This window comes from Melospiza melodia, chromosome 5 (assembly GCF_035770615.1).
Source record: "Melospiza melodia melodia isolate bMelMel2 chromosome 5, bMelMel2.pri, whole genome shotgun sequence".
Taxonomy (NCBI): Eukaryota; Metazoa; Chordata; class Aves; order Passeriformes; family Passerellidae; genus Melospiza; species Melospiza melodia.
Genome location: NC_086198.1, coordinates 76,378,674 through 76,405,932, shown reverse-complemented (window position 1 = coordinate 76,405,932; position 27,259 = coordinate 76,378,674). Strand labels below are relative to the sequence as shown.

Here is a 27,259-nt window from a genome sequence, read left to right as displayed (position 1 = left end):
CATTCTTTTTATTTTTCTCATTCATTCATTCATTCATTCTGTTTTTTCTCATTCACTCATTCATTCTATTTTTTTCTCCCTAATCCTTCCCCTTGACTTTTTGCAGAGTTAAGGGTTGTTACCATGTACATGTCTGTCTTGGACTAGTGGCCCATGCCAGAGTGAAAAAGGAAACCATGTGAAAGTGTGAGAATCCCAAGGCAGGAGAAAGAAGAGATTTGTGTGGGAGAAGTGTGATTTGATGTAGTTAATGTAGCAGCCATGGTCTGTCATTTGTTCATGCTTCAGGACTGTCCTACAACTCTAAAGCCTCTGTCTCTGGGGGTCAGAAAGAAGGTCTGATCTCAGAGAGATGATCTGAAGCCCATTCATGGTTTGTACTTCTCCTGTATGTTGTCCTGCACTTCACCAAGCAGTCCCTGGTCACAGAGAGTGGACAAGCAGCACCAGAAATCTGTTCAGGAGAGGTGACAAAACCCACATGGCCATGTGATGGGACAGACTGGCCACATGACTACAAGTTAATGTTTGGCACATGGCAGCTCTGACTGCAGGTACATAATTCAATTTCTGGATGGGGAGACTGGGGGAAAAACCCAAAAGAATTTTACGATCTGCTTAAAGGGAAAAAGAACCTCTTGGCTCTCTAGCTGCACACTGAACCAGAAAAAGAACTGTATGTGTAAGAATTCAAGTAACAAGCCATAAAAGAGGCTCTGAGATGAAAGATTTTTGGTTTTCTGACGTGAGGTTCCAGTGATGAAAACTGCCAGAGGATGTCGCAGTCAATGACCTAAGGATGGAATTTCCACATTGCTTGTGAGTCCCCTTGGTTATACGGAGTGACGCCAGCCCTGTGGGCTTACACCAGTGTTGATGGTTTTGTAACAGCCTTTAGCACGCAGGGATTTTATTTTGGACACCAGGACTCCTACCTTGGGAACAGATTTGAGTGATGTTCCTTTGCAGGAAATGTGGGAAATCCTCTCCTGTTCCTGTATAACCAGAGGAGGCTGGTGAGAGCAGGAGGCTTGGTTAATTCTCTGGATGAATGAAGCTGCCCCTGAAATGTTATGTTGCCTTGGTGTGTGTAGAGATTCTCCTTGGATCACTTCCAGAGGTGCATTTTCTCTTCCAGGAATGAAGAGCTGTATATGGCCCTGTGTGTTCCCAGTAATGTTGCTGAGATTTTGTTCCTGGTTTCTCTAGCAGACAATGAGCAGAGCTGCTCAGCAGTAGATAGCAGAGTAATAACACAAGCAGATGATATTTCTGCTTGAGGTTCCTGTGCTGGTAGTTTGCTTTTTAAAGGTGAACACCTCAATACTCCCTCCTGCTCTTCTGATTCACTGTGCAGATGTGTTAAAGTTGTTTAAATGGGACCCCCTCTCCAAACAACAAAATAACAAGAAAAACCACCCCAACCCTTAGGTTTCCTTGGCCCCAATTTCAGTATTTCAGTTCCTGGTGTTATTGGTGGTTTCTCCAGGTCAGTACTGAAATACGTCACTTGAGGTGATTGTTCTAATCTCTAGAAGGATTTTTAAACCTATTTATTAGAGATATAATATATGTCAATTTAACTAACATGGAGCCATTACAGTATTGAAGAGACTACTGGGATTCTAGTGCTGAACTTTCATTCCTGGGATGGTTTGGAAACCCATGGTCAAATAAAACTTAATCCGGATGGGGTGAAAGCTCCCCATTTCAGCAAGTTTTTGTGACATGGAAAGTTTAAAAACACAATGTTCTAGGACAAGCTTGTAGCTGTGGCTACAAGTAAACACTTCTCCTATCAGTGCCCCCAAGTTTCATGATAAATCCGTGTGTTCTATGTGCATGCACGTGCACAGCTGTTGCAAATCTTGTTTGAATAAATTAGAGTGTTTGTTGTGATTTCCCAGGCAGCTGGTTGTCCTCAGGCTGTCGTTAGCAAGGGAGCTTCTTGGCTTCCTGTGCAGTGTCCTGGCTGTCACAGCAGGCTGTGATGAAATCAGGGAATTTCAGCGAGCCAGAGAAGGAAGTGAACATTCTGTGCGCCTGCGTGTTGTGGTCAAAAGCACCCGGGTAAAACTGCTGGGGTGAAATGAGGGCATGTTTAAAGAACTGCAGGAGGCAGTTCCTTTTCTCAAGCAAATAGATGCAAAATCCCTGGATTTTCAACAGTAAAAATCTCCAGTGGTGGAGTTTTGTGAACCCAGCACAGCTGTGGTGTCTGTGTGCCTTTTGGTTAAGATTCACTGTGAAGCAAATTCCGTGTTATACAGCCTAGCAGGTGGTTAACCAAAGGGAATTTCACTTTGCTGCAGAGATGGGAAACCACAATATGTGTGTCTTCCTCCAGGTTATTCAGTGGGCATTCACAGAAAAAATCCTGGGGCTGGAGGATGTGAGGAGCACACTAAAAATTTAAGGTTTAGGTTTTTCTAGTCCATTCAGACACTCTGTACAGCTCTGTAAAATGGGTGGAGAGGGATGTGTTGTGCCACAGATGTCTTTGAACTCTTCTGTCTTTTTAGAGATATCAAGATACGTAATTGGCCAGAGAAGTTACGAGTGGCTCCTCCCTGAGAGTGTTCGAGGCTGGATGGGGCTCTGAGCAGCCTGATCCAGTAGAAGGTGTGTCTGCCTGTGGCAGGGGATTGGAACTGTATGGTCTTTAATTGCTCTTGCAATGCAAACCACTCCATGATACCCAGACTGTAGTCAAAATATACTTGTTGTAAAGGGCACTACTTCCAAGCACCTTCACCAAAGCATGTGTTTATAATAAAGCTCTTGCAATTACAATTAATTCCTCACAAAAGTCCCTTTTAAAAGCAGTGGTACAAAACTCGAGGTTTTTGGACTCCTTGCTTTGTGCTAATATTGCCCGGAACCACTCTGTTGAATAGCAGACACTAACCAAAATGTTTCTTCTGCTGGACAAACTACCTAAAGGTGGCTTGCAATAAAGAAAATCTAACTGGTAATTTTTCAGGTCTTGGGTTGTTTCTAATAAATGTTAGAATTTTTTGAGGGATTTTAAAGGAAGGAGGAAAGGTAGATGAAAGGCCTGAAACCAACTATTTCTGCTTGCTTTATGCCATAAGGATGGCACCCAATCCTTTCAGTTGGATTGGACCTTTTGGTGTGTTTTACAGAAATAACTTGGGTAAAGTAACCTCTGGATCCAGAAGAGCATTACACAATGTTGGACACCTTGTAATTTCAGTGTTCTTCAGGTAGATGGGCTGTAGTGGTGTTACATGAGTACCAGCAGATGATTTACAGTCATCAAAATGAATTGCATTATCTACAAATCTGGTTTCTTATCTCTCATGTCTCAATTTCCCAGATACAACTGGAGAGAACAGGACTAAAATAAATTATACAAACCCCCAGGCCAAGATGGAATTTCTGTAGGAATCTCCCAGAACAAGAAGAGGTACAGAGCTTTGTTCCCTTTCTTTGTGCGCCAGAATAGGAAAACTGATAAAGAATTTAGGAGCATCCTCTGACAGAGGGCAGTAATGAATAATATAGTGATGAGCATGTATTTGTTCTTTTTCTCATTTTATTTCCCTGAAGATTCCCTGTTGGCTTTTGTGAGTTAGTGATTTAAGGACTTCCTGAGCCAGATCCTGTCATCCACACTTGTGCTTAAAAGCAAATAGACCTTTCTTCCTTCAATTAATCATTTTTTAATCCATTTATCCTTTTGCCATCCAAAACATCCCATGGCAGTGAGTTCCTAAGTCTGATTATACCTTTTGTTATGAAATGACCTTTTGGGTTGTGTTTGTTTAGGGATTTATTTTCACTTGATACTGAATCCCTGCATTATGAAAAGCAGTATGTACTAATCTTCCATTCACCACATCGCTCACTCCTGATTTGATAAACTTCACCCATCAGTCATTTTTCTTCCTATTTAAGAAATTTGAGCTTATGTAATCTTTCCTTAGGTTAAAGCCTTTCTGTGTCTATTTGGTTCCCTTCTGATGTATTTTGTATGTTGTCTTTATGTAATTTATTAGAAGGCAAGCCAAGCTGTTCAGTGGTGATGAGATGTGGATTTATAAGTTAGCACAATGTCTTTGGTTTCTCTCCAATTCCCAGCTGCTTTTTGTCTTTGTCAGCGCCTGATCCCTGCCCTGGTTTGTTCAGGGAGCTTAAAACTAATCTGGATACAGCCAAGGACCTCATGTTTTCTGAATGACTCACAGGAGATACTCTGCCTATAAGCACCAGCTCAGTCTGTGTTTGGGTGGTGTGCCAATCCTTATCAGTTCAGGTAGGACCTGTGATTTTCACAGAAGCTGATTTGCCAGAGAGGGAGAGGATGGGTTTATATTGTTGCTGTTATGCAACAAGTTCCATGCCTGTTTTCCCCCTCTCCCCTCCCAAACGACACGACTCTTAAGAAATGGAAATGAAAATATTCCCTAAAATTGTTCTTGTTTCTTTTCTGATTCCAAAGGAAAACACCCAAGCTCTGCTTCAGAATATCAATAATTCTCAGTACTACAAAAACAAATCACTTTCTCCTTCTGATTATAAGAAGAGGAGCTGAAACAAAACAGGAAACTGATCCTGACAGTCCAATCTGTTTTGCATGCATGGAATTTGATTTCAGAAGCCTTCCCAAAATTACACTTAAGGGATGGAAAGTGATGTGACTTTTGCAGCAAGTGAGGAATTGTATCATTGGCTTTACTAGTTTGAACTACTTTTGGGTTTGGGGGAATGTAGAAAGAAAAAGAAGCTTTAAAGGTCAATGATATGTGCTGGTATCATTGATCCTATGAAACTTTTGGGCACCAGGTCACTTTTCAAGTGTACTGGAAATTCCACATATATGCTTTGAGTTGTAGCTGTTTGGGAAAACTCTGGAAGGTGATATGAGAAAATTACTGCAGTACTATTGTTGAAGCTTTTAATGAACTTTTTAAAATAAACTTAAGATGTTCTGAAGCACTAATCTTATTCTTGTTCTTTTTCGTTTTGGAAATAGTTGTTCTTTTTCGTTTTGGAAAAATTTAAAGGAAAATTTAAGTCATTTTTCAGCCTTACCACAAGTAAGCTTACCAAAGCAAATTCTGCTGTCTCAGAGGGATGGCACAGGCTGCAGTTATTATGTGGAAAAGAATAAAATACTATTTCAGACCAGACTGAAGTGGAGGGATAGCTGCTTTCACAGAATCACAGAGTCAAGTAGGTAGGAAAAGTCCTCTAACATAGAGTCCAACCTGTGACCTCACACCACCTGGTCACCCAGACCATGGCACTGAGTGCTGTGTCCAGTCTTTCCTTGAACACCTCCAGGGATGTGACTCCATCACCTCCTTGGGCAGCCCATTCCAATGTCTAATCACCCTTTCTGTGAAGAAATTCCTCCTAATGTCCAACCTAAAGCTCCCCTGGTGCAGCTTTAAGGCTGTGTCCTCATGTCCTGTTGTTGTTTACCTGGGAGAAGAGGCCATCACCCTGTCACCCCCACCTGGCTGCAGCCTCCTTTCAGGCAGTTGTAAGAGAGTGATAATGCCCCCCTGAGCCTCCTTTTCTCCAGGCTGAAAGCCCCCAGCTCCCTCAGCTGCTCCTCATCAGACCTGTGCTCCAGACCCTCCCCCAGCTCCATTGCCCATTTCTGGACTCAAGTCTGGACTTCTATCCAAGGTTGGTCTAGTGAAAGATATCATCTTTTTGTAACCCTGAAATAATATCAAAGATGACATCAGAATTTAGTTGGGTGTTTAACTTCATTTCTGCTGGACTTTCTTACCTTCCAGCCCCTCTGCTGTCTCTCTGTGTGAAGTCACATTGTATTTAGGCTGCAATACAAAGCCAGCATTACATATTCATTATGTTTTCTCTGTTTCACTTGATTTTTATTCTTTTCCTGAAGATTTTGCCTGGCATTGATCTCATTGCTATCAGACAAAATCCCCTTGGTTTTCTGCCTTCTGTTTTGACTTCCAGCCCTTTTTATTCACTTTTCTCAGCACCTACAATTGTTCTCTTTTCTGTCAGAAGACACAGCTCTGTGGCAGATGTCTCCTGGTTTGGGGTATGTGATAGCCCTGCTTTTGAAGCTGGAGCACCTGGCTGCAGGCAGAGGCACCTCCCCTGAGCTGGGATGTGGCTGTAGCAGTGTCTGCAGCACCCTGGCTGTTCCTGCTCCCACTGCCACCTGCACTTGCAGGGATCCATTGCAGGGAAGCAGGAGGGAAAGCCAGACCTGCTGTTCTCACCAGCCCTGCCAAAGACAGGATTGCTTTCTCAGCCTTTCTTCCACGTCAGCCCTTCCACTCATCTTTCTGCCCATAAATTCACTGCCTTTCTCTGCTGTCTTTTGTTTGTAGCAATGCTGGGCACTCTTTTAGCAGCACCAAACTGGGCAGGCTGGGGTTACTGGGAAGCTCCAGAGCTGCCCCATATTCTGCTGCTGCTGCAGACCTGCCTGCATCCTGCTGTGTGCTGACCCATTTCACCCACGCTGGGAGTGGTGAAACCCCATTACTGTTCTGCTGGAGCTGCTGAGCACTCCCTGGCAGTGGAGGCTTCTTGGATGTCACTCCAGTCTCAGCTGTGTTTTAAAGCAGCAGTAGGAGCTTTAGGCACTATGAGTTTCTTTTTAAAGCCTGCTGCTGTGAGGTGACATTTAGAAAGTGGAGCCTGAGAAATTGGATCCAGTCATTACAAATCCAGGAACTTTGTTCACTGGGATCAGGGAATTTTTTTTGTTACAAATAGAGGGGTGGCACAGGGAGTGTACTTTTTTTTTCTTTTTCTTTCTAGTTTCCTATTGTTGTGCATTAGTCACTGGTGCTGATTAAAGCCCAGCCCAGATTAAATATATTGAAGTGACTTCATTACCACTGTGTCAAGGAGCAAGAAGGTATAAACTGATCAAATGACACAATTACTGAGTCCAACAATGGGGGCCCATATTTCAATCATCTCTAAGGTGGTGGTGCTTAGTGGAAAGGATTGTGCAGGAGCCAAGAAAAAAAGGAACAAAAGATTAAGCCTGGAAGGGTGGAGAAGGGAGGAGGTGGGCACAAAGAGGAGCTGAGGAGCTGGCAAAGGCATTGCAGCTTCTTCTAAACCTGCCGTTTCATGAGACCACAACTTGGATATGTGTTGCTGAAGGCTTTAGGAAGCTGGAAGAATTGTGGCTTTTGTAATATCTCTGGTCCTGACTAGTGCAATGGGGATGCAAAATTTTTTGTCTCTCTTTTGTGTCCTTGGATTAGAGGATGCATTGCATGCAAGTGATGCAGCTCCCAGACATGTACTTCACAGAACATGGAACCAAGTGATTTCCAAATAAAAATATTTGAGGAATCAATGAAATCAGGATGAGATGTTTGAAAGAAGTGAAAGTACCTGGCCTGGAGATAGCTGGGAGTTTTGAAAAGCTGGTGGTTTTGGAGCAAACTAACTTAGCAGCACCAAAAAGCTTTTATTGAAACTCAACCTCAGTTGAACTGTTGATTCTACCAGGGGAGATAAGAGAGAGAAAGAAAGGCTGTGTGAACCAGAAGGTCAAAGTTAAGAGTGGGCCCATGTGTGGTCAGGTGAGTCAGTTTCAGGGCTCCTTCCAGACAGTCTGTCTGAGCCCCTGCCAGGATTTCTGCATGTAGTGGAAAATCTTCATCAGGACAGAATGGAAGAGGCATCCCTGAACAGCCTGTCTTAGAGCATTGCCCTGCAGTGGGAAGGGTTCCTGCCCTACCACCAGATGTAGATGCACACATGTTTATGATTTAATCAAATATGCACTCTCCTGCTGCATATCTGTACATGGATTTTGGAGATTGCTTGCAGACAGTGTAGAGAGCAGCCATGGCAGGGGGTGAACAGTGCAATTTCTCTTTGGTTTGTTGCAAAAGTTATGATGCACATTGTGTCTGAGGAGGGGAGGATGGCAGGAGGCAGCTGTCTGTATGTGTGTGTGTTCCTCATGTTGTGCTCCCAAAGGAGGGAGGGATTGCTCCATGCCTGGGAATGCCTGTGCTTGGCCTGGAGATGCTCCACAGGGCAGGGCTGCCAGGGCTCTGTGTGGGAGGGAGCTAACACAGCACAGTACAGCAAAATGGGTTAGAGTGTTTTTCAGGGACCAACTGGACACTGCATGGGGTTTTCTAATCAGGGTAGTCAGGGAAACAAATGACATTTACTGTACTGAAAAGACTAGAGGTGGTGAATTCCTTGCCTCCTACAATGATGTAGCCAGACTCCCCTCACTCTTCTGCTCTGCTGTCTTATTTTATACTCTTTTGTTGAAGTCTTGTGGCTCTTAGTCCAATATTATTGTTACTATTATTATATTTTTTACTTTTGTCCCCAGATTTTTCTTGATGTACAATTTTCAAAGCACAGAGTGGTACTTCAGCTGTGCTTTGTCGACCCCAAGCAGAGCAGAGGGATTTCTTCACATCCAGCTGACAGCTTTTCTCTTTATTCTTTGCATTTTCATGTCTAGTTTATTCACGGCAGCCTATGGCTCAATCCAGCTTCTGATCCTTTTTGAGGAATTAGCCCATTAGTGATTCCTTGTTACATATTTGTGCAGTTTGTTGTCCTCAAGCAATGTAAATTTGTGTCTGCACTTACTGAATTGCCAGCTTTTTCCAAACCATCTATTTGCCAAAGTCATTCTGATTCCTTTCACCTATGCACTGGCACCTTATTTGCATTTGGGATCTGCGTGTGTGTTTAATACATCTTCTCTGTCCCATCCCCAAGCAGTAATGGAAATATCTCATTGTTATGTTCAGGACCAGTGTTTCAGGAGCATTGCTGGTATATTCTCCCACATCAGTTTTTGCACCCCTGAAGACAATGTTTTTCAGAGTTTATTTACTGAAATGTCATGTGAAAAAGGCATTGAAACTCTCATTATATTTCGTGATATCTACTGTTTCTCTTCTGCTCACTGGGCTGTTGTTACACTGAAAAAGGAGGAAACAAACAGTCAGCAGTTCAACCATGAGTAGCAGCCAACATGAATTTGTCAAGAATAAATCACCTCCTTATTGTCAGGCACCTAAAAATCATCTGCTTGTTCCTTTAAGGGGAGATTGAAGTTAGTTTGTTGTCATTTTTAAGATGTTTGTCTTTTCTGGGCTTCTGGAGTTTCATCTGTTATTTCTCAAACAAGATTGAGTCTCTCTGGGAATTTAAAAAATTCAACCAGTTTTTTTAATATAAACTTTTTGATGATTAGCAGCAGCCTAGTTATTTTGAAAAACCTGAGGTATCCCATGATTCCCAAGTTTAAATTCATGGTCCCTTGTTATCACTTGTGCTTGTTGTGTTTTCTGCTCTGTTGCAACTGACTTTGGTAAGAACAGCAGGAACTCTGCACTTCTGTCAGGTTTCAGTCCTTTTCCCTCAGTCAGAGTCCACATCCTCGCTTTTGCTTTCATCTTTCAGTTTAAAATCAGGGTCCTAAATGTGGTGTGGACACATGTGACTTTCAGACACACAGTCTAATGCAGTGAAGTTATTCTATCAGGGTTTTAACTTGCTGTGGTGTAGGAGATCTTGGCTATAAAATGGGGCCCTGCATTAGACCTCCCAGGTTTTCAAGGTTCTCTCATTTTCTATCAGTCTGTTAGCTGAGTTTTCAAAATAAGCCTGTGCATTTGAATTGAGGAATTTCTGTAGTCTGCCAAAATCAAGTGGAAGATTTGTTTCCTTCCTCTTCACCATCCATCCCTGCCAGCAATGGACTGCGTCATCTTTCTTATAAACACTTCCAGAAGTGCTTGTTTTAAAAGCCATGCTGTGTGCTGTTTTTCTGATTATTCAGCACTGATTCCTGAGATAAGGGTCTTTGTCTAATGTTTTAGCGGAGGTTTTAGTGTCTCCTCTGTACCTCCAAGGGTTATTTATTTATGTAGATCTTGAATACTTTGAATGTGATAGTTAATAAATAAATACATTAAATCTGTCTCAAGATTTGGGTCAGAGAGGAGGGGCAGGATAAAAAAAAGACTTATTTCTCCCTTTCTTGAACAGTGCCAAACAGCTGAAGCTCAGGTTAACCCAGGAGTCTTGGCAGGCAAGTTGAACCTGAGCCAGTGGTGTGTCCCTTGTGCTGAAGGTGGCAGGTGCTGGGCAGGGCACTGCCACCATGTCGAGGGAGGTGATCCTTCCCCTCTGCTCAGGCCCATCTGGTTCTGGACTCCCCAGTGTGAGACAGACATGGACAGAGTCCAGCCAAGGACCACCAGGGTACTTAAGGCCTTGGAGCATCCGTCAGACAAGGAGAGGTGAGAGCTGGGACTGCCCAACCTGTAGAAGAGAAGACTCAGGGGGATCTTCCAAATGCATATAAATACCTGGTGTGGGGACAGTATGGAAAATGGATCCAGACTTTTCTCAGTGGTATCCAGTGACAAAACAAGAGAGCAAGGGGGCACAAGTTGAAATGCCAAATTCCATTTAACCATAAGGGAAACCTTTTTTACTGTGAGGGTGATTGAACTAGGAGTAGATTGCTTAGAGACATTGTGGATTCTTCATCCTTGAGATGGTCAAAACCTGAACTGGCCACAGCCCCAGGCAACCTGCTCTAGCTGACCCTGCTTTGAGTAGGGGATGTAGAACTACGTGATCTTCAAACGTTCCTCTTCCCAAGCTCAGCTATTCTGTGGATTTTGAAAACTTTCCATTGACTCTGACAGTCATAAATTTGGCTTAGGCAAGTAATTCATGCCTAGACCTGTTGTCTTTGTTGAGAAGTTCCAGTAAGTTTCTTTCTGTGTTTCCTTTAGGTGCTGGCTCCATGCCCTTGTCTTTTTCTCTGAAATACTCTTGCATACAGGCAGAATTTTCCATTATTGATTTAATGGATGCTTAAAAGATATTCTGTGGTTTATTTCCTAAAAGTCCCTTCCTTTATGGTCAGTATTGGCTTCCAAATCCGTAAGCTTTTATAGCCTTTTATTGTGTTTACATTATCCTTTTCCATCTTTGACCTCTCACTTGCAGAGCTGGAGTGGAAATCCCAAAGTCCAGGACACACAAAGTGATATTTTCCAAACCTGTGGTCCACGCATGTTACTTGGAAGAGATTCTGGCTTTTGAATGTGAAGGATCTGCTTACCCTGGAGTCTGAATTTGTTGCTTGCTTTGACTGCCAGCCTCTTGTGTAGATGAGACTCATCTTGACTCATGAGCCATTGCATCAGGAACTGGAGGGATTGCACCAGGGTGAACAGCTGTGTAGCTACAGGTTGTACTGGTTGGGTGCATTGGAGCCCTCAACAGCTTGTGGGTGGTGTTGCCACTACAGGTGTTCCCTAAACTCCTTTGCAGCTGAACTTTCACTATTCAAACCATGCCTGCTTGGAAATAGGTGTTAATGATGTGTTGAAATACATTGAGTAAGACGTGTTTTGAACCACGTCATGTTAGTGGACAGCAAGTGATAGGATGGGGCTGGGTGTGCTGGAGGCTTGCTCTCTTCTATAGCTGGGATTTTTAGGCAAAATAGCTTTCAAAAGTGGTGGGGCGTTGTGTTTTGTTATTTATATAGTGCACTTAAAAAGTTGCATGATCACTGTAATTTATCTCTGAATGTGGGCACAGCCTTAAACTGCAGCAGTGCATCAAGCCCCAGAGAAGCCTCTTCAGCCTGGGTACTTCAAATCTGTGGCTTCCAAAAAAATGCAAGTGGAGGGAACTTGCTGGTCCTGGCAAAAGCTGGCTTAGAGAACTTGGGTATAGAAGCAGGGGAAGATAAACAGTTCAGTAATGTGGTAAACTATGGAAAAAGAGTCTCAGTGGAGTTTGTAGCTTGTGACAATATAAGGTGTTTGTACAGGTGACCTGAGGCTGAGATTTTTAGTGTATCCAGCTCAGGGCTTCTTCCAATAAATTACAGGCTTGTCTCATTGGAATGATGTCAAAACAGTTGCAGTCTTTGGACAAAGCTTGTTCTGGTTTTTGTTGGCACCATCTCTATAAACACTTCAAGGTTGTCCCTGTGTTGTCACTTAAGAAGCGACAAAGAGAACTCAAACAAGTGACAGCTCTCTGCCTTCCTTAAGTAGAGAGTTGCATAGAGGAGACTGGAACTTTGAAAGTCAGTCAAACATGAGCCATTTTAATATTAACACTTTTCAGAACATGAACCCCAGCTTGTAGAGGGCAGCTCAAAGACTCTGAAGAACTGCCGAAGAGTTACACAAGCCCAACTTCTCATTATTGACATTGGGGTCCTTTTCTGTGGATGCTGGGAACATTTATGTGCCCCTGTGGTTACAGAAGCAACCTAAGAGACCAGTTTTGTGAACACCTGTTACAAGTTGTTGTCTGTTCTTCCTACTTGTTTTTCCATTATTGCAGCAAAACAGAAATATTTGAAGGTACCTATAGTGCAGGCATTCTTTTGGGACTTGGCTCAAAACTGTGCAGTTGCCCAGGCTGTGGAAGAGGTTCAGGTATAGATTATGGTGACTGCCTGGTAAAGGTTGTTGGCAGCTGCTGGGGGTGCAAAGGCACAAGCTGACTGCAGGGAAGAGTAAGAGGTAGCACTGGCTGCCTTTCCAGGCTGTCCGAGTGGCTTTCACTGCTCAAGTGTTTCCCAACCTTGTCACTGCCCAGTGTGTGTAACAAGTGACACTGGTGCACGCAGGAGAGTACAGCAAAGGCAGAAGGGACAGTGTTCTCACACCCTTTTGCAACAACTGCACGTTTCAAGTTCCCCAGCTGTGCTGAGAGGAAGTGGTTATTCAGTCTTGCTGCCATTTCAGGAAGATTAAAGCTCCAGTAAACTTTCCCTGAGAGAGTCACCTGGAAACCACAGAGGTAAAATTTAGTATTTGCCCACTGTCTACCAAAGGATATACCACCAGGAGGAAACTGAGAACAAGGTGGGTGCAAGCTGAGTTGAGGAGAAAGGCCAGAGCAGTGCAGTCCCCAGTGCACAGGAGTTACCCTGGCCAGCACACACTATTTCCCCCCTCAGTGGTTATCGTTGGGAATTGAAGACTGACATTTTGAAGGAGGGGGCGTGGTGCCATGCAACTGATGTGTGTAGGTGCAACAAAACAAAGCCTAAAAACAGTTCACAAAATAAGCTGTCACTCATTCTTTGGGTGGTGAGGTAGTTGTGCTCATCAATTTTTTCCACTGTCCCCGGGAGCTGTCACCGTGCCGAGGGTTTAGGGGATTCCGTACCTGGTTATCAAAGGATAGATCTTGTGTGGGAGGGGAAAGCCTGCCTGCACCCCACATTGGTTCCTGGTCTCAGCCACAGACTTTATTCTCTAGAACACCCTGGTCTAGTCCATATCTTTGCCTTGGTGTTTCTTTTAAACAAATTATACCTTATTCCCCTTTCCAGATCCTCTCTGCTCAGTGCAAAGTGCTCCAGAGCCACCCTCTCCGTTCAGGGCTTGCACATGGCAGAAACCTCCTGGGCCATCAGAGACCTCTCCCCCTTGGGCCAAGAGACCACCAGGCTACACCTGTGCCCTGGTATTTTGGAAGATATTTTCTTTTCTGTTTATTTTCTCTTTTGCAAGAGGACTGGCCCTGAGAAAGTGCCACAGGGGAAAGTGATGATGTTACTGCTGGAGCTGAAATGCCTTTCAGTGACCACTCATCACTTTAATAGAAGAGGTACTTGAAGAAGCCTGAAGGGCAATTGCTTGGTGCTTTTGGGACCAAGCTTGGTGCTTAGAGGCACTTAGCTGGGCTGGCCAATGTCACAGGCTCTGGGTGACATTGAACTCATGGTGACACCCCAAGAGCCATTTTTGTGTTTGACTGGGATTGGAATAGGGCAAAAGGAGGTTCTGATAATGGGGAAGTGGACTGCTCAATAAGGAGAGACTGGAGGATAGAAACACCCCTTGTGACAGCAGCCAGGACCAAAAGAAGGGCCTTTTTCCTCCAGAGGTGTCTGCTTCCCATCTGCCTGCTGTCCCTGGGAGTGACACAAACTCTGTCCTTCCACCTGGGGAGGTAAGAACAGGCCTTGCAGAAGGTGGAGCAGGTGCTCAGTGCTGAGGTCAGAAGAGGAGCTGAGAATCACTAAATTAGATCTGCATCACTGAGGGCAAGCCCAGGTGGTGGGAAAGAGGAGTAGGATGCTCTGTTGGACTGTGCTCAGCTCTGTGTGTGAGCTGCTTCACATCCCACCAGGCCCCACTTGCTCTTGGTAGGTGATGTTTTTTCTTGCAGTGTCTGTGGACCTTTACAGTCCTCCCTGTAGGTCTGAATTTCCCTGAGATGTGGTAGTGATAGAATGAGGGCTGACTCTTCTGTGGGTGTCTGAGCTCCTTTCTTTGCTCATTTTCCGTTTTATGAGCTGGGCTCAATTGGTCCAAGATCTGAGCATCTCTCATCTCCCCACCTGTGCGTCCTACAAGAGATGGAGCCCCTGCCCTGTTGTAGCAAGGTCTGAGACCTCCTTCCTGCACTGGGCAGGAAACAAACAGGGTTTTGTGAGCAGGACCAGCCACAGTGGGGCTGTTCCCAGAGCTGGTCTGTGTGCCTGTGGCTCTCCTCCCAGCCCAGGCCCAGCTGGTGGCTGCAGGTGGCTGGCTGGTTGAAATTGCAGCTGGCACAGACCAGGGAGGGCTGTGGGGGCACAGCTGGAAGGAGATGACAGCTCACCTTGCCCTTGGTGCCATCAAAGCCCTGTTCCCATAGTGTAGGATCTTGTCTCAGCAGAGGAGGTAACTGGGTATCACCCAAGTCCAGGCTGCTGTGGAACTGAGGAACTCACTGTTCCCTTCAGATGTGCCCTTCTGGGCTGTGTTGGGGAATTTTGGGACGTGGCTGAAGGAAGCCTGGCCTGCAGCAGGAACCAAGAAGCTGAGCAAGGCATGGGGTGTTCCAGTGCTGGCCAAATAGCTGGTGGGGCACACTCCAGGCTGCCTTTGCCCCTCCTGTATAAAGGGCCTGTGATACTTGTGTGTAGCCAAGGTATCTGCCTATGAGTTAAAAAAAAAAACAAATTAAAATCCTTTTTATATGAAGACAGATTTGATGAGTGCAGGATGGGGGAGGAGGGTCCCACTGCTCTTTCTTCCCTCCCACTCCTTCAGAAATGAGAGGGTGAAAGCCTCAGGCAAGGAGAGTTCCTGTGACCCTGAGGAGGTGGGGGTCAGCACGAGCAGCCCTGCTCAGCCCAGCCATCAGCCAGGGCTCCAGAAGATGTGCTGGAGGGTTGGGCTGGGGAAGGCTGGTGAGACAATCAGTGTGGTGAAGTACACACTTCTAGAAGGCACCAAAAACACCCATTCAAAATCAGCTGTCTCTTAACGCCCCATCTGATTCAGTGTTCTCCATACCAGAGCCCCATGTGCCATGGAAAGATCTCAGGTTCCTGAGGGAGGCTGTTGGCCCCTGTTGACCCCATACACCCTTCACATGTTGTGGATTGTTCCTGCACCAGCAGCCTCTTACCAGCAAGTGTAAAAGGAGGGGTGAAAAGTGGACTAATGAAAAAGGGGAATAACAACCACACTGAGCAGCAGTGGAGTGGAGACACAAGTGCTGTGCCACTTGGGGTGGTTGGTGCCTCCAGGAGCTCGTGTGTAAGCAGTTCCTGCAGCACACTGTAAATCCCCAGCGGACCTTGCTGGAGCCCTGACCCCCAGGACAGGCTGCTTCAGGGAGGTGCTGGGCTGTGTTCTGCCCTCAGAGAAGAATTTAAGGCATCAGGTAAGAAGGCAGGAGTGCTTAGCCTTATATCCCATTGCTCTGCTGAGGTCCTGCTGGGCTGACCTAGTGCCTGATAAGCCTTTCTTACACTTTAGATTTTTAGCAGACACCATCTGTGTCCCAGCTGATAGCTACTGGGGCATGGTACTGTGAAATATTACTACAGCATACTTTGAATTCACATAGATTTTGTAGAAAAAGCATTTGAGACTTCCCTTTTTTAGAATGAGAAGCACTGCTGTTCTGAGTATAATGGTATGGCATCTTGTTTGGAATTTCCCTTGCTTTCTATATATACACATGCAGCAAAGCCACAGGAAATGGAAGTTTAAAAAAAAGAGCATAGAGCATAGGTATCTGCTTCTTGAACAAATTTTATTCTTGTAGTTGGTTTTACTATTAGTGAGCACTTACCTTGAGGCATCATTTAAGGTTTATTTTAAAAGATGTGATATCCTAAATCACTGAAGCCTGAAGCAGACATGGACTTAGAAGTTGCACATTATTTGAGAAACCTTTTAGCTCTGTCCTGCCCATGCTACAAGAAAGAGCATTATTGTTATCTTTTCTCCCTTGGGGCTTTTGGGGTAGGGACCAACTTCTAAGGCTTCTTGCATTTGTATTTTCTAAGATGCAGTCAGTGTTGCCTACAGCTGCTGTCGTGATTGTGTGCTAAGGGCCCACTTCTGCATGGCAACCAGCAGGGTTATTAGAAAACAGCTTTACTCCAAAATCCCGAGCAAAGTGCATTGTAATCAGGTCCAGGAGAAATGAGAACAAGCTTGCCAGCAGCTGGAGATTGTACAGTCTGGGAATCTCATTGCTGGTGAGATGAGACAGATCCTCAGGAGCTGAGTTGCCCTGGCTGTAGACTCAGGTTGGTTTGGAGAGCAAAACTGAGGAACGGTCATTTGATGGAGGAGAAATTTTAAGAGAAGAGACTAATCATGAAGGTAATTGGACAAATCCCTCTTGGCAGCTTTTAGTATGTTAAGACACATTCCTCCAAGTCCCAGAATAGGCAGTTATCCTGCCTGCTCTCAGCCTCTGTGGAACTGCAGTGTCTCTGTCTGCCTTCTGTCTGGTATTGGCATGCCGCTGCACTACAGGCAGGGCTCTGAATGAGACATCTACAGGAGCCTAAACAGCCATTAACTTTGCCTGAAAAGAGGGTTCACTTCTCTTGGGTGCCTTTTTTACTAATACAGCTAATGAGGAACTGAGCCCCATCCATACAGTCAGACAGTTTTTCTGTATGATTTCAAGAGTCTCTTGTGTGAGGATGTCTTTCTGCAGTTTTACAGATGATGTGTTTCAGTGAACAAGTGTAGTACAAATGGATAATGAAAGTTCACAAAGTTTATGCTACTGAAGCTCCTTTCACTGCATGCAGTTACTTTCTTACTCATTATGCCTTTATTGCTTTCTTTTAGGAAAGGGACTGGGTTCTTGTTGCTATTCAACCAAGCAAGACACTCTGTTTGGACAACCATCCAACAAGAAAAGAGCACCAGTGTGATGTGAGGCCAGAGTTTTTCTTCATTTAAAGAGTTCAAAAGTGCTGGAAATTCACAGCCACTTTCACTTGAGTGTTGGGAGAGTGGAGCTGACAGGTTTTATGCATTCTTGTCTGCAAGCTGAGAAACGTGGCTGGTGAAGGTAGGGGTTGGTGGCAGTTGCTGGGGATGCCTTGGTGTGTATGCTTTGCTTGGCGAGAAGGGGGCAGGTAAAGACTTTGCAGTGTTTTATCAAGAGACCTACCAGTGAATTTGGTGTAAAAGTCAAAGCACTGCATAACAGACAACTTTTCTTAGGAGCAATAGTTTATGGCCCACAGTCTGAAGCAAATATTTGCATGTAAGACAGTGGCAGTTCTTTATAGTGTAACATTTCTTGGTTAAGCCAGAACAAGAAACAGTCATGCTTTTTACCAGCTTGGGGGGAGGGAACCAAAAACCTCAGTAGAGGTAAAGTCAAACAGCTCTGAGGAGAAACATTTTTATACAGAAAACCAGCAGATCTGTCCTAGATTTATGTCACAGGTAGTCAAATGCCAGTCCTCATTTATTGCTCTTATTATTGTATGTGGTAGCTGTAATCTGTGCTTGATCTGTAACTTTACCTGGTTTGGTTTGTTGTTGGTCCAGTGTTGTCTTTGCTGGAGGTATATCCAAGTTTCCCAGCTCTGAAGTACTCTCCTTTCCCAGGATTAGTGTGAAACTAACCTCTGCTTTGACTAAGGACTAATTCACAGAATTTAAATCCACAAGAGTAGGCAGTATTAATTTTTTGTGTAGTGCACATTCTCCTATCTAATTCCTGCATCTATTTCTTATTAGAAATTATTATTTCTTATTGTAGGTCAGTCTATCCAAGTATTCCCACAGGGATTAACATAAATGGAAACCTATAGCAGATTTCTCCCTCGGATACATATTAAAGCAGTCATCATCTCAAGGCAATTAAAAAAAGGTTCTGCCAAGACCAAACTTACTTTTCTGTCTGTTTGTTTTCTTAAGTGTGTTCTAGTGGGAATCAGTACAAAACTCAAGTCCCTCTTTTGCTGTATCAATCACTGGCATTATCATACTGATAAACACTGAAGCTGTAAACCAGGCTTGTTTAATGAGAACTGTCAAAAAAGTAAGATTAGCTTATGCCACAGGAAGTTTAATCATGTTTCTCAGCTTATATTCTCTGGGCTGCATCTGATCTCTAAGACCTTAAAAGGCAATGTAAAAAATGGTCACTAAAAAAAAATCCCAAAACTTTCTGCATGTTTGTGCGTGTTGTGTTGGGAAGAACAAGCTGGAAGTGAATGACAGGATTGCAGTCAGCTGTAGATTAGATTAAAAGTAACCATTGCTGCATGCAAGGGCCCAGGCATTGCTTTTGGTAATATCCCACCTAAGATAAGAGTGGCATAAACCATCATCTTCCTTTGGGGCTGCAACAGGATCCCAAAAAGGAAATAGCCAGAAAAAAATCCACATTCCTTTTCAAGTGTGGAATGTGGACCGAAGCAAAGCAGAAGACAAAAGTTGTTACACAAAGTGAGTTTTCTTTAATTATGAAGTGCCATTGTTGCACTAGGCCTTTACTTTCTGTCCCATCCTTAACTCTTGCTCTGACACAGTGAGAAAACAATTTCAGCTTCACCTGGAGCTAAGCTGCAAAAACCTGTGGCACTCTTATATTTGTACATTTTAATTAATTGCTGATACTCCTTCTCAAAACAGTCCCCTGCTATTTGTTGAAGGTCTCTCAAGTGCAGACAGGATAAGAAGAAATTTTAAGTTAGCATTGACATAGTCACATGTGTGTGGCAGGGTAGGGGGTTAAATGTGTTCCTGTGCCTCTGAAATGTCAATCTTTCGTTCAGAGATGAGGAGTGATTTTTTTTTTCAACACATTTGAAAATAGTCTGAGAAGCTGGTTATCACTAAAGTAATGAAATAACTCATACCTGAAACCATGACATTTAATTAGCCCTTAGTATAGTTCACTATTTCACATTTAAATACTTACACCAAAAGAGATTTTTTAGACCCCTTTTGTAGTAAAGCAAATGCACAATCACTTTTATTATAAAAATAATCCTTAGGTCAAATAGGAATACAGACAATAATTACACAAATATCCATTCACAAATCTGTAAGACAGATATTTATGGCACAGACAATATAAATATCCCTGTACCTTGTTTCTGTGCAAAAAAGACAGGCTAGTTTTAGTCAATAACCAGCCCTTTTATGTTTTCTTCACTTCTTCTGATTTCAGTTAAACAGAAGGATTTTCAGATAAGATGTTTGAAAGTTCAGCCTCAAGAGTCAAGAAAATACTTTCGCTTTTAATCCAGATAAAGCACAATAAGATTTTTCCTATCTTCTGCCAAAATATTCCTTCCTGTTCTTCAGCCTACATTTTTTGGAAGAGGAGGAAAATTTCAAGTTCAGTAATTTTTCTCACAAGCCATCAGACTGTGGTAGAGAATTAGACCCAAATAAAGTCAAGCTGCACTCTGAAGCTAAACTACCACTGTAGGTTTCACTTTAGTTTGTAGTAGCATCTCCATTACACTTGCTTTCCTTGTAGCTGTCAAAAATAGTTCTTCAGAAAAACACTTTGCTTTCTCTTGAAGCCTTTCACACAGTCCAAGAGAAGGCAAAATCAAGTAAGAGGTAGATATTGTTCATCCTCCTAATTCCCCAGAGCTCTCCATTTGAATTACTCTGTTTTAGGACTGTAGGAGATACATGTATAGAGCAAGTTTTACGTCTATAAAAGTAGTGATTGATTGACTTACACCCCTCACATCCTGTGGTCACTGACAACATTCAGCAACGTGCTTGAGGAATTCATCACCAAGTTCATCACTGAAAAACCTCATGCAGTGAGGGCATCTGAGTTCACCCTGTGCCCTGCCTTCAGATCCCAAGTTTCCATTGTCCCCAGGAGGAGAAGCTTGTTCAGACTGTGAGTTTGTTCTTCTCTTCCCTGTCTGGCCTGGGCTGTTGCCTCGTAGGTGTTCCACATTTGTCTGAACAAACAAATGATTTTGGTTACCAGCGTGAACTCTGAAATGACTGCTTGTGTCTCTGGTGTCCTAGAAAGACAAAAAAAGAGCTCTTGAAAAGATGCAAGAAAAATACTTTTAACGGGTGATATTTTATCACCTTGATCTGAAACACCACTCAAATATTTATCTGAGGACTTTTAAATAAATTATTAATCAGTTTTTGCAGTGGTATTATTATTGTTGTAAAGAAGATTTGTAGAAAACACAGAATACAACCAGTGTGCTAATTTAAAGATGCCAAGAGCCATGGCTGTCCTGTACCTTCTAAGAATTCACCTTTCCAATGTTGATCCAAAAGCAGAAGAAAAAAGGGACTGGAAAGGGGTATTACATCTGAACTGGGAAGCATCTCCACCAGAACTGACTATGAAACAATCGAAGTTTTTGATAGCTGCTGAAACTGTTTTAGAAATACTAAGATATTTTTAAAATATATTTAGAAGTGTATTTTAGTCCCAAATTCTGTTGGCATGCTTAAACTAAAGAAGCAGCATTCTGCTTTACTTACCTGTCTTCTTGCTAGCTGGTGTTGCAGACATGCAACTTCTGCCTGAAGTTCTTGTATTTTACTCTGCGCTCGTTCTCTGTCTGATCTCTCAGATGTGAAATCGTCTTTATAAACCAGGACCTGAAATAGAATTTTTATTTTAATATTTTATACATTAGAGCATTGGCAGGTTAGATTGGAAAGCTGAGACTAATTCCTTTATTACTTATTCCCAGAATATCAGTATTCTCTATTGTATGTGCATTTCAAAGGTATTTGTATTTCTTTTACAGATCTTTCATATTCTGTGTTAAGGCCAGCAGAACTGCATGGAGTTCTTTAAGTAGTGAGTTTCCTTTAAATCTGTGGTGTTAAGTATCTGTATAGCCAAATGTGCACAGACACGCAAATGTCCAAAAAAGAAAATCCCTTTTCCCCCTTGGACTTTAGTGGTCTGGGAAGAAACTAAGAATTCCCATGTGTAGGAAAAAGAAACACAATGACCTGTTGCTCCAGCATTTGTATTCGCTCATGATCTCCTTCACAAGCCTTCTTCATGTCTTCCAGCTCTCTCTTGGTTTTTATGCACTCATTCATTTTCTCTTCCAGTAGTTTGTTTAACCGGAAGATCTCCTTGTGCATCAGGTCAGAATTCCTTTGTGCTGGAGCTCCTCCGTGGTGCTGCTCCAGCTGGGACTTCATCTCCTTCAGCTGCAGGTGCAGTCGCTTCACGTACTCGTCCCTGCTCGCGTCGTACTTCTGCCATTTTGCATTTAAATCTTCCACCTGAAAGTTAATCCAGGACATGAAGAATAGGGAGACACAAACTTCCAGGCTTTCATAGGCTGCCCAGAATTGCAGGACCAAAATCTTCTAGGGGATAATGCAACATGCTGACTCTACCCCTGAGGGTAAGTCACTGTACAGGAGAGCAGGAGATGATTGTGCAGACTCTTCACAATCTCCCAGCCTTCCCATCTCCCAGTCCAAAGGGACAATATTAAATAATGTGGAAAGGGAGGGGTCTAGTGGGCCTAGTGCTGTTCTTCTGGGGTGGAATACTGATCCACGGAAGGAACATGAACATTTTCTTCTGCTCTGCACTGTATTTTTTAACAATAAAAATCCAGTGTGTTAGAAATTATGTAACAAGTTATTCTTAACTAAGGGAACCAAAACTATGTGCCATGTTGAAAGGACTAAGAAAAACTGTCTTGCTTTGTTATTGCCATGTAATTAGATTAACCAGATTTTTCTATTCCAAATTTACTTTAATACAAAATACTTAGCAAATATTAATCTAATAGTAACAAAATGAAAGTACTCACGTGAGCTACTTTTTGTTTTAACATCCTGTTTTCCTCTTGTAAGTTGCAGATAAGAGACTGAAGTGAAGTTTCATTGTCTAAAAGCTGTAATTTTCAGATAAAGTTAGGTGTTACTTTAACATAAAAATCTCAGATGCTGATGCTGTTTGGCTGTGCTGTTAACTGGAAGTAATCTTTTTTTTTTATTGGATGTGTAATGACATACATCTAGGTTTTTATGACCTTGGTACTGCTATTAAATAGACCTCATGACAACAGTGTTTAAGAGTTTACACAAAACTACTTGTCTGGAGTGGGAGAACACATGACAAAGGCACAGATATGCCTTCATCTTGCTTTGTTATTACTGTCAATTTTGGGCAGTACTAGGAAGAAATTACTGAGGGGAAAAAACCCTGCTTGCTAAATAATTGACTAAAATGATACCTCTTTTTTACAGTTGTGACATCTGCTTAAAAAAACCCCGGTGTACGTGAGTAATATAGAACACTTTTGTGTAAAATTCCCTAGAATCAGCTAGTAATGGCATCTGAAATTTCTCCTCTTCAACAGGGAAGTCCCCACTGTACAAGATTAGCTTCTTATTGCATATATCAAAGTCAATCAAGCTTCCTGTCTATCAATTACATGTTAAATATGATAATGCCAAATGCTTCAAGTCCCTTAAAAAGTAACTTTTTCTTCTATCTATTCAACCCCTATTTCTTACAGGTAACTTTAATGTAAGTTTTCTTTGGAAGCACTTCTGGGATGTTTGACAAAGCAGACATGAGTATGTATAGAGTTCATCACAACAGCACAGATGAGTGCTCATGTGGAAAACAGCATTACCACAGTGTAGCACTAACAGCCTAAGTCAGAATTATTCATTTTTGTGAGAACTGTCTGTAGCACCCTACTCACTGCTCTGATCTGTTACTAGAGGCAGCACTGCTGTTATTTCCTTATGGTGTTTTAATGAATTACCTCATATTAGTGAATGTTTAATGAATGACTCTCAGCCGTCAGGACTTCTGCAACAACAGAACAATGATCTACCCTTACCCCACACTGAGAACTTTTACTGAAGCCTCAACAGCCATTAGCAAAGTATACCAAAATCCAGGTGTTTCCTTGTGCCCTGCAGTAGCACTTCTGACACTGTCCTGTTATGAAGCTTTTTTTTTAAACATTTTTTTAAACATGAAGAGAAGCATTGCCCTGCACTCAGAGGCCAGGGGGAATCCCAGAGCAAAAAAAAAAGGTAGGACACCTTGACTCATATTCCACTAACCAACTTTCTTTAGGGCTATACTGCGTGTGCAAAGTCAAATCCCGATCCGAGAAGACCACATGTTACAGAGTTCTTAATATAAAAACCACTTTGAAATATCTACTTTTTTCTGTGATTTTGATACTTAAACAAGCAATCAGGAGAGACAGGCTTCAAAATCACAGCACCATCTAGTGCTGCACAAAAGCAGGAGTGGTATAAGGTATGTACTGTCTCCTGTGTATTGAGGGAAGAACTGTGATCATGGAATTGCTGAGGTTGGACAAAACCTCTCAAGTTCTTCTCCTCTCCAAAAAAAGCCTCTGATGATGAGATGGACAAAAGTGAAGTGGTAGACAACTGCTTCTATCCTGAATTTCAGATACACAGAATTTTTTACCATTGCCATGGCAGTCTTAACACCCTACGTGAAATTATTTAAAGGGCCGTTCTCACCATTCCCCAGTTACAGCTATCATACTGTAATTAACATCTCGGAAGCTAATAAGACTTCAAAGACCCACACAGTAGCTGTTAAGAATACCTGATTAGATCTTTCTGTAGGTATCTGGTCATCTGAATTCCCCTTCTCTTTTCTTTGCTTCTCTTCTAGACATTTTGCCAGGTGTTGGCACATTTCTGCTGTGGACGCTAATTTGCGTTGAAGCTGGTGAGTTTCATCAGTGAGTGAACGGCACAAAACATCACTGGTGGCCTGAGCCTTCTCCCTCTCTGCCAGAGTCTTCTGCAGTCGTAAGATTTCTCTCTCCTTTTCATATGGAGGCTGATTTATCATCTGCTGTATCTCTCCATTTTTCTCCTCTAGCTGCTGATTCAACTTCTGCACTTCCTAAACAGAGGGGGGAGGGGAAGTTAATTAAAAGCAAAATAAAGTCAAAAGCCAAAATACATCTTAGACTTCAATATTGCAGTAATTCCTTATTGCTCCTGCAGTCATTGCAAAGTACTTAAAAAGTAGATCAAATCCATTTCATTTCTGTATGTTCACAAGACCTTGGAACTCTTGGATCAATCAATCAAGAACTGCTCAGGCAGCCATGCAAACACTTTCTAATCAGTAGAATGGAGGAACAAGCAGCAAAAAATCAGGAAGATTTTATGACTATGCAGCAGCAACAAAAACAAGAAACAAACTAATTTAAGATTAATAACTGTGGAGACTGAAAAATACTTACAGGTCCTATACACTAAACTACCATATAATAGAGATTTTCCTCAAAAGAAAAAAGGAACTGTTAAGTCATCAAATCCAGTGAGGTGTATTCACTGCCTGGCACTGTCACAAGGACAAAACAGAGCAACTTTCCCACCTAGGAAAGGATGGGAATGGTAAGGTAAGGACAAACAAGCAGAAAATAAAATCCATGTGGCAGCAGTGGCTCTAGTTTGGGCACAGCTGACTCCCAGATACACAAGGGGGTCTGACACACCCCTAGAAAACAACTGTGTACTTGTTTCTGCATCTCCTTGTCCTGTTGGGAGCTCTGTGGGATCATCCACACTGCACTAAGATCTCTGCGGGTGTTTTGGGAAGGAAGAAGTTTGCAAACCACCTGTAGTTCCATGCACTGAAAGGCACTGGTTCTGGCTTTATAAACAAACAGGGTGGTTTTTACACACCCTCAAGATGCAGGCACTAGAAACGTCTGCAGCACTGCTCCTCCAGAATCAAGGATCTCTGGATGCCAGTGCAGACCAATAGACAGCTCCTATCCCAGCTCTACCACTCCAGTTCTCAGGAGTGCTAATAGAGCTGTAAATCACTGGGAACACTCTTTGCCAGAACACTGGCCTCTGGCTTCACAAAAATGTCTTTTTTATTTGGTTATTATTTAGTGCCAATTATTTCAGTGATCTGACTGGGCATAGCATTGTATTCTTTCAAGAAATAAACATTAACATCTGACATAGATAATCAGCACTTGTTCTTATTACTGACATTTACATTCTTTAGCTTCATGATGAATGCTAAACTTCCCCTTTAAAGATATTCAGCACCAGCCTTTCAAATATGTTCAGATACCATAGGTTTGTCATCTGTCTGCAAAGTGTCAGTGAGATCATCTCTTATAACAAATTTCCAAACATTACCTTTTTAATGTGTATTTTAGGTGAGTGTCATATATGGAAAATGTTTTGTATAAGCATTAGGTCAAGAGATTACTTATGACAAAAACAGTTGTTTCAGTTTTAACTACTGCTGCTCAGTTTGGAAATTACTTCATGCAGCTTCATCTAGAAATAAATGCTGTAAAAATCTTTGAGAATTTCAGACTGAACCTGGGAAACTCTTAATGACAATAACCAAAACAGCACTTGTGCTGGATGGGGAGGGATGCAGTTTTCAGGATTTTTTCTTTCAAGAAAGATACTGATTTCCCTAATCTATCTCTCCCGACTTCTCAGTTACTTCAAATATGAACGTCCTACCTCACTGTCAATACAAAAATCCATTTTTAAGAGCACTTCAAACAAAACACTGTAATAGAAAAATTCGTGGCATCAGCTGATTATCTAATAAATTCAGGGAGGTTTTTACTAATTTTCTTTCTCCTTATGGAAACAGTTGCATGAAGATCTGTAGTGCCCTGCTAAGTTTTTGGTTTAGGATTTTATCGTTTTAACGTTTTTGAAGTGAACGCAGGGGGCGCCACCTTTGGACACAAACGAGCGAGTTGCTTCGGGCACCCGGCGATGGAGCGGGCATCGCTCGAAGGGGCTCCGGCCCTCGCTGCCAGCGCCGCCCGCAGCCGCTCGCCGCACCAGGAGCGCTGCGGGGGCAGAACTGGGGCAGAACGCCCGCACCCTCCGCCTGCACCGCGCTCCCGAGGGAGGGAAAGGCGCTGCTGATGCTGCACCGCTCCCGAGGGAAGGCAAGGCGCTGCTGCTGCTGCACCGCTCCCGAGGGAAGGCAAGGCGCTGCTGATGCTGCACCGCTCCCGAGGGAAGGCAAGGCGCTGCTGATGCTGCACCGCTCCCGAGGGAAGGCATGGCGCTGCTGATGCTGCGCTCCCTGCGCGCCCGCGGCTGTACCTGGCTCAGCGTCTCCGCTCTCCGCGCCGAGAGCCGCTCGCTGTGGCGGGCCTGCTCCAGCTGCTCCAGCAGGCTCTCCACCAGCGAGCGGGCCGGCTCCGCGCTCGCCGCCGCATCCCCGCCCGCCGCCGGGCCAGGCTGCCGCTGCCGGGCCAGGCTGCCCCGCAGCTCCCGGATCGTCGCCTCCTTGGCCGCCAGCTGCAGCTGGAGGTGCTTCAGCTGCTGCGCGGACTCGTGGTACAAGGTGCAGAGCGCGTTGTACCGAGGCACTTTATTCTTCAAGCTCCTGTTCTCCCGGTGCAGCTTCTCCAGCGTCTCCTCCACCTGCCTGAAACGGGTCACCAGGGGGTCTGTGCTACCGGCCTCGCTTACCGAGCACATGGCCGGGGTAGCTCCCTTCTGTTCCTTCTCCAGGGCGAGCAGGAGCCCAGACAGGTGCATAAAACCCGGCAGCGCAGCAGAACCAAGGCAGCGGCTTCACTCTTCCGCCTTCCCCGTCGGGGAGGAGGCAGCAGCTCTCTTTAAGGGCTCGCAGGACCCGCCTGTGCCGCCGCTTTTTTCTGTGGGTGGGGCCGGGCCGAGCTCCGCCCTCGGGGGAGAACCCCGGCAGGGCCGAGCGCTCTTTCCCCCGCGGCCCGCGCGGGATGCGGCCCCGGGGGCAGCGCTGCCCGGGGAACCCCGGCAGGGCCGAGCGGGAGAACCGGCACCGGGGGCGGGGGGAGAAACCCGGGGGCGAGGCAGGGGGCGAGCGGGAGGCTCGGGGGCACGGGGGAAGTCCCGGCGGGGCGGGGGAACGCGGGCAGGAGGCTGCGGGAGGGGCGCTGGGGGGAGCGGGGCTTCCGGCGCACCGAGGGTCTCTCGGGGCTGGCGGGCGGCGCGGG

The 27,259-nt window shown here is 44.1% G+C and overlaps 1 protein-coding gene across 3 annotated transcripts; it reads right to left on the bottom strand.

Moving 5' to 3' along the window:
• Window positions 1–19,230: 19,230 nt before the first annotated feature.
• On the bottom strand, window positions 19,231–26,865 carry TNIP2 (TNFAIP3 interacting protein 2). 3 transcript variants are annotated; one of them, XM_063157500.1, is made up of 6 exons: window positions 26,751–26,865; window positions 23,869–24,174; window positions 22,073–22,156; window positions 21,249–21,530; window positions 20,766–20,885; window positions 19,231–20,284 (listed from the first exon to the last, which is right to left on the bottom strand). In XM_063157500.1, the coding sequence occupies exons 1-6, from the start codon at window positions 26,817–26,819 to the stop codon at window positions 20,003–20,005; spliced, it is 1,143 nt and encodes a 380-aa protein (XP_063013570.1). In that variant the 5' UTR covers window positions 26,820–26,865; the 3' UTR covers window positions 19,231–20,002. The 3 variants fall into 3 exon arrangements, with proteins under 3 accessions (XP_063013570.1, XP_063013568.1, XP_063013569.1); XM_063157498.1 differs by having other exon boundaries at window positions 26,379–26,861; XM_063157499.1 differs by having other exon boundaries at window positions 19,231–20,218; window positions 26,379–26,857.
• Window positions 26,866–27,259: the final 394 nt, after the last annotated feature.